At 42.5% G+C, this 6,712-nt stretch overlaps 2 protein-coding genes across 2 annotated transcripts in view; one reads left to right on the top strand and one right to left on the bottom strand.

The window, feature by feature from the left end:
- The window catches only part of mrps6 (mitochondrial ribosomal protein S6), a 4,495-nt gene extending 3,504 nt beyond the window's left edge, over positions 1-991 (bottom strand). The window contains exon 1 of the mRNA XM_020602888.1: positions 509-991. Coding sequence (XP_020458544.1) covers positions 515-847 — 333 coding nt within the window. The 5' untranslated portion in view covers positions 848-991 and the 3' untranslated portion in view covers positions 509-514. The remainder of the gene's footprint in view (positions 1-508) is intronic.
- A 206-nt stretch (positions 992-1,197) lies between these two features.
- Positions 1,198-6,712, top strand: part of nolc1 (nucleolar and coiled-body phosphoprotein 1) — an 8,094-nt gene continuing 2,579 nt past the window's right edge. The window contains exons 1-11 of the mRNA XM_020603686.1: positions 1,198-1,603; positions 1,887-1,942; positions 2,505-2,641; positions 2,742-2,842; positions 2,944-3,064; positions 3,176-3,300; positions 4,863-4,971; positions 5,241-5,366; positions 5,446-5,532; positions 5,616-5,945; positions 6,166-6,712. Coding sequence (XP_020459342.1) covers positions 1,493-1,603; positions 1,887-1,942; positions 2,505-2,641; positions 2,742-2,842; positions 2,944-3,064; positions 3,176-3,300; positions 4,863-4,971; positions 5,241-5,366; positions 5,446-5,532; positions 5,616-5,945; positions 6,166-6,712 — 1,850 coding nt within the window. The 5' untranslated portion in view covers positions 1,198-1,492. The remainder of the gene's footprint in view (positions 1,604-1,886; positions 1,943-2,504; positions 2,642-2,741; positions 2,843-2,943; positions 3,065-3,175; positions 3,301-4,862; positions 4,972-5,240; positions 5,367-5,445; positions 5,533-5,615; positions 5,946-6,165) is intronic.

Below are 6,712 nucleotides of genomic sequence, written 5' to 3'. Positions count from 1 at the left end.
ATACATATGACTGTCCATAAATAAGGTCTTATTTAAGGGTCTACCCTGCTCTCACTGTTATCCTTTATGGATGCGTAATGCTTCTTGTTAAAATGAGTGTAGTCAAATGCTAAGTTGATAAACTGGTTAGTCCATTTACTAAGTCCAGTTATCCATATCAATCCATTCTTATTTCTGTCAGTTACTTCACAGTAATGAATAATGAGTTGTTTGACTTTGGTTTTGTATCATATTTTGAGTACTGTAACTTCATGAAATGTATTCTAATGAATCTAATATTATTCTCCTTACATGGGTAGTCATATGTCAGGGTTTGATATTTTATAAATATATTATTAATAAATGAGGGAAATATTCAGTTGTATCCCTAAATCCATGACAACTTTTACACGCAAATGTGGATGGAGGTACCACTCCTCATGCTCATACACCAGTTGTGCATTTCATTTTTAACCCACGTGTAGTTAGTATGTTAAATATAACTTTATCTACCCCAGCCATTCCTTACATTCGATCACTCTTTGTATCCACAGCTATGACTATTGGAGACCTGGGTTTCCTTCTTCAGCACAGTGGGCCTCACCACGTCCACATCACGGTGCAAGTGATTCAATAAGTCCGTAAGGATGCCGGGGGCTGCATAGAAATCGACCAGAAAGTAAGACCCTCGCCTGTGACTCTGATCGTGCTTGCTTATCTTGTATGGCAGCAGTCTCTCTCCCAGGTTCTCCAGGTCTCTCACCACTGCACCCCGTTCTATCAGTGTCTCCACTGTCCGCCGGAGAACCGCCGCCGTTTCCGGCCGCTGCATCGCCTTCAGGATCAGGGCTAGTTCGTAGCGAGGCATGGCGTAACCGAATAAATCTCCGAATAAACGTTTAATTCTGGTACTGATTGTGTATCATTGACAGGCTACTCAGCTTAAAGACAACCATGTTACAACACGAGGGACAAGAAAGGTCTTTAGTGATGACGTGTAAAGCATGCGCCTATATTGACAACTGCATAAAATACAAAATAATAAAAAAAAAAATATGAAAATTAGAAGGAAAGGAAGGAAATAAAATGATAAAACAACAAAGACGTTTATTGTACTTACTACAACACAATACCGATTTAATAAAGTAATGCCTCTTTTTTTTAAGTGTATTTTTAAACCAATAAACGCCAGAGATTCAATTGACGTGGCTAATGAGGTCTCACTCCTCCTCGATTTCCTGGTGCCAGACTGAAATACGTTTTAAAATCCATAGTTATAACTGTTACTTAGTCGTAATATTTTTTAAATACAAATTTGGTGCTATTCAGAGGAGTCTTTAGGAGTTAAATGCGGGTTGCAATACTATATGAATCGGGTGGTGAATGAAAATGGGTCTTATTTTTTCAAACGGAACTAACCATCTCAATCCGAAATGGTCATTTGCGCCTGCGCACAAACCCGTAAGCGGCGTTTTTACGCACTTCCGTCACTTCCACTAGCATCGTGGGGAAGATGGCGACAAAAAAGTCGGTACCGAGTGATCTTTACAAATGCGTGTATTCATTTCTGTTGGAGAACAAGTTCTCCAAGGCGGCGCAGGAGTTTCTAAAACAGACAAAAGTGGTAAGCGGCTTTTGTGATTTGGTTGGACGTGCCATTTGGCTGTAGGTGCTTTGACACGAAGAAGATAGACTGTACAGGGAGCGGCGAACTTAGCACGTGTAGGGGCATACGCGCAAGTTTACTGAACTAATAAATAATAACTCTTTAATTGACATTTATTTGTTAGTGAATGGAAACCATGCAGTGCTGTGCATTGTATGGAATTGAAATGGATTGTTAAACTGTAACGTCACAGACATTACAACTGATGGATGTAGATGGTTAAGTTTCATGTGTTCTACAGAATCCACAAGATCAAAATGAAGAAAGCCTCGTCAACATCTACAACGTCTGGGTGAGGTGAGTTGCATATAGTCCTTTTCTCTCCCTTTTCATTTATGTTTATTTAGTTTACAACGTTTGTTGATAATGGTATAAATATGGCCAAGCTAGCTCAGCGGGTCGTTTCTGTTCACTACAAATGCCGTCGCTGAACATGTGGATAAAAATCGACTCTAAAGCAACTTGCACTCTGTAAAACCACAGGCATAATGCTTGATCTGGGAACAACAGGTGACACTTGCCTGGTCTGCATTCTTTTGAATTTGTCTCTGTGGCCTTATCATGTTTAAAGTTGAGAAATAGAAAGTATCGCTACACTGAAATAAAACTTACTCAAATGATTAACATTTCGGCTGTTGAGGCCAGTTACAGATTAGCCATGCGGCTAACGCAAAAACATTTATAGTGGTTTGGTCAATGCACATTTTTCCTGTAACCACAAATAAATCACTACTGCTGCTTATTTGTTCTTTTAGCACAGCTCCAGGATGCGTCTCTAGTTCAGTACACTCTCGTGTTCCACTTGGGTAGAGAGCTGGTCACATTTAGGGTCTTTTAATACAGCTTTGGACTTTCCTAGGTCTCCTGAAGCCAAGAAACGAAAAGCTGAAGCTACCAACGGTCCATCAGCAAAAAAGGCAAAAATTAGTAAAGAGAGCTCCAGCAGCGAGGAGTCGAGCAGTGAGGACGAGCAAGCAACTAAGACAACTCCTGCATGTAATATAAACATATTGAGCACAGAACTGATGAGGCTGGTTGATTTATGTCGGAAACCTTCCATTTCCTAAGTAGATGATTCTTTATAATATTCATTTAGCAGCCAAGGTGGTGCCTGCAAAAGCAGCAGCAGCTACTAAAGCTGCTTCCAGCAGCAGTGATGACTCCAGTGACTCCGAGGAGGAGCAGGCACCTGCAAAGGTAGGAGGGAACACCCAAATGATTGGTCCCATGCAAAGTCATTTCTGCAAAGCTATGTTTTTGGGTTTATGCTGTTATTAAAGTGTAGTTTCTCCTTTCAGGCTCATGTGAAGCCATCTGCTGTTGCTCCTGCTACAGGCAGCACAAGGAAAAAAGACAGCAGCTCAAGCAGTGAAGAATCTGACTCCGAGGATGAGCAGCCCACTAAAGCCCCTGCACCAAGTGCGTTTATAGCCAAAGGCACTAGTGGTGTTAAGTACCTTTTGTCTTGAATGTATAAATTAAACATAAAGTGAAAATGTGTGCTTTATCTAATTTACCTCTGAATAATAGAACCCAAGGCAGGTGCAGTAATAGCACCCAAACCAGCTGTGCCTGCTAAAGGTACGTCTCAGAAAAAGCAGGAGAGCAGCAGCGAAGATAGTTCTTCTGATTCTGAGGATGAAGAACCAGTCAAGGTATGCTGGTGTCAGTTCATATCGAAATATTATTGTGTGTTTTGATTGCCTTTCATCCTGAGTTTAAAATAATGTAGAGTAAACTTGATCAAATGTAGTGGGTAAAATGTACATGCAGTTGAAGTCAGAAGTTTACATACACTTAGGTTGAAGTCATTAAAATGGTTTTTTGGCCACATTTTCTAATTATCTGTAAACAGTTGTTTACAGAGATGAATTCACTATATCACAATGACAGTGGGTCAGATGTTTACATACACTTAGCTCCTGATAGGCTAAAAGGCATCATTTCAGCCAATAGGAGGTGCACCTGTGTGTATTTTAAGGTCTGCCTTCAAACCTGGTACTACTTTGTTTGACATCATGGGAAAATCAAAAGAAATCAGCCAAGACCTCAGAAAAAAAAAACTGTGGACCTCCACAAGTCTGGTTCATCCTTGGGAGAAATTTCCAAATGACTGAAGGTATCACGTTCATCTGTACAAACAATACTATGCTAGCATAAACACCATGGGACAACACAGGCATCATACCACTCAGGGAGATGTATTCGGTCTCCTAGAGATGAACTTGCTTTGGTCCAGACAGTACAAATCAATCTCAGAACAGCAAAGGACCTTGTGAAGACACAGGAAGAAAAAGGTACTAAAGTATCTATAGCCTCAGTAAAATGAGTCCAATGTCAACATAACCTGAAAGACACTGTAATTTCCTCCCAAGATAAAAAAAAAATACTAAGAAATTTTAGCAACAATATTATTGTTTAGGTGTTACTTGATGTTACCATATGATTTTTTTTTTTTATCTCTAGGGGTCTCTAGAAGGATTGGCAAGATATTCCTAAGATACTCAGCCTTTCTGGCTTTCCGTCAGCCATCTTGCTTTTGAAGCACGGGGGCGGCATGTTGTGGGCGTGCTTTGCTGCAGGAGGGACTGGGGCACTTCACAAAATAGATGGAATCATGATGAAGGAAGATGATGTGGATATATTGAAGCAGCATCTCAGGACATCAGCCAGGAAGTTAAAGATTGGTCACAAATGGGTTTTATCCAAATGGACAATGACCCCAAGCAGACTACTAGAGTTGTGGCAAATTGACTTAAGGACAAAGTCATTACAAGGCCTGACCTCAATCCAATCAAACATCTGTGGGCAGGACTGAAAAAGTGGGTGTGAGCAAGGAGGCCTACAAACCTGACTCAGTTCCACCAGTTCTGTCAAGAGGAATGGGCTAAAACTCCAGCAAGTTATTGTAGGAAGCTTGTGGAAGGCATCTCAAAACATTTGACCCAGGTTAAACAATTTAAAAGCAATGCTACCAAATACTAACCAAGTGTATGTAAACTTCTGACCCACTGGGAATGTGATGAAAGACAAAAGCTGAAATGAATTTTTTTCTCTTTTCTTATTCTGACGTTTCCCATTCTTAAAATAAAGCAGTGATCCCAACTGATTTAAGACAGGGAATGTTTTTATAGGATTAAATGTCAGGAGTTGTGAGAAACTGGGCTAAGGTGTATGTAAACATCTGACTTCAGCTGTACTGATTTTGTCCTGACAGGCTCCAGTCAAACCAGCCCCAGTAAAGGCTCCTGCACCTGCTGCTGAATCAAGCAGTGAAGATTCTTCATCTGAAGATGAGGTTCCTCCCACCAAAAAACCCAAGACAGGTGTGGTTTTTATACATTTTTGCCTTTTGTGTGCTCAATGGCATCCACACACTCTAATGCCAACCTGACCAACAAAAGATTTATGGTGCTGCAAGTACCAGTGAACATCAGGGGAGGTTTGACGGCCCTCACAGTGAATTCAGTTTCCATTTATATCTAACATGATACTGCCACTCCGAGTCAGACAGGACCACATAGTGGCAATTATCTAACTGTACTGATTTTGTGTTATTTGTCATGATGCTGATCAGTTTCTTCTGTCCTGCTAGGGGCATACAATGCAGTCCCACCTCCTGCTTCAGTCAAGAAAGCTCCAGCTGCACCAGCAGCCAGCAAAGCCAAGGACAGTGACTCCTCTGACAGCAGTGATGAGGAAGAAAAAAAGAAAGTAGCTGGTAATAGGTTGCCACATTTCTTAGCTTGAACTGGTAGTGTTTTTAAATAGCATGTCTAATAGCACTGTCACCATCACAGTGAAACCTGCATTGGCAAAAACTGCTGCCAAACCAGGTGTGCCCAAACCCGCTGCCAAGAAGCAGGAGTCCAGTTCTGACAGCTCAGGTAATGTTCAGAATTCCTGTTACTGCTCTGCTCAGTGTGCTGAGCGGTAACTGACATTTTTCTTCATGGCCTTGTCTTTCCAGATTCAAGCTCAGATGAAAAGGAGACAAAGAAGCCTGCAGCCAAAGTCACCCCAGCTAAAAAAGCCCCAGTCAAACAGGCCCCAGCTAAAAAAGCCCCAGTCAAACAGGCCCCAGCTAAAAAAGCCCCAGTCAAACAGGCCCCAGCCAAAAAAGCCCCAGTCAAACAGGCCCCAGCCAAGGCTGCACCCACTGAAGAAGACTCGGATGAAGACTCAAGTTCAGAGGAAGAAGAAGAGGTGAAGAAACCTACAGTGAAGGTGACTCCTGCTAAGGTTGCCCCAGCTAAACCTGCACCTGCCACAGCGAGAAAAGACGAGTCCTCAAGCTCAGGTAAAAGATTCTAGCATGTGACCTCAGCATTTCTGGAAGAACGATAAATATCTTGTTTGGTTTTAGTTTGTAAATCTGTTTTGCTAGTTCATGGTGGGATAGAGAATTCACTTAACATCCATCATGAGAACTGTCAGTTCCAGCTTTCTGTTCCCACCCTTAACCGAAATTCATGTTTATCTGCAAAAATGTAAAAACATTAATTCCATCTCGCATTCAGAAAGCAGCTCTGAAGATGAAGCCCCAGCAAAAGCTGCCACTAAAACTGCAGCTCCACTGTTACCGGGTGTAGCTTCTAAACCCCCAGCCAAGACAGCAGAGAGCAGCTCTGACTCCGAGGACTCCTCTGAGGATGAGGAAAAACCAACGAAAGCCAAGCCAGCAGCCAAACCAGCTACTCCAGCTTCAAAGCCCGCTACCCCTGCTGCAAAGCCTCCAGTGGCAGCAGAGAGCAGCTCAGATTCATCATCTGAGGATGAGGAACCGGTGGTCAAGTCAAAACCTGCAGCTGCTAAACCTGCTACCCCGGCTTCAAAGCCTGCTACCCCTGCTGCAAAGCCTCCAGTTGCAGCAGAGAGCAGCTCAGATTCATCATCTGAGGATGAGGAACCGGTGGTCAAGTCAAAACCTGCAGCAGCTAAACCTGCTACCCCGGCTTCAAAGCCTGCTACCCCTGCAGCTAAGCCTGCTGCGGCAGCAGCAGAGAGCAGCTCAGACTCTGATTCATCTTCTGAAGATGAAGAACCAGTCAAGCCTAAACCTGTATT

The sequence above is a fragment of the Monopterus albus genome, unplaced genomic scaffold (genome assembly GCF_001952655.1).
Source record: "Monopterus albus unplaced genomic scaffold, M_albus_1.0 scaffold3.1, whole genome shotgun sequence".
In the NCBI taxonomy this organism is placed as follows: Eukaryota; Metazoa; Chordata; class Actinopteri; order Synbranchiformes; family Synbranchidae; genus Monopterus; species Monopterus albus.
The sequence above is the reverse complement of the archived record's forward strand: the minus strand, read 5'-3'. Positions and strand labels throughout refer to the sequence as shown.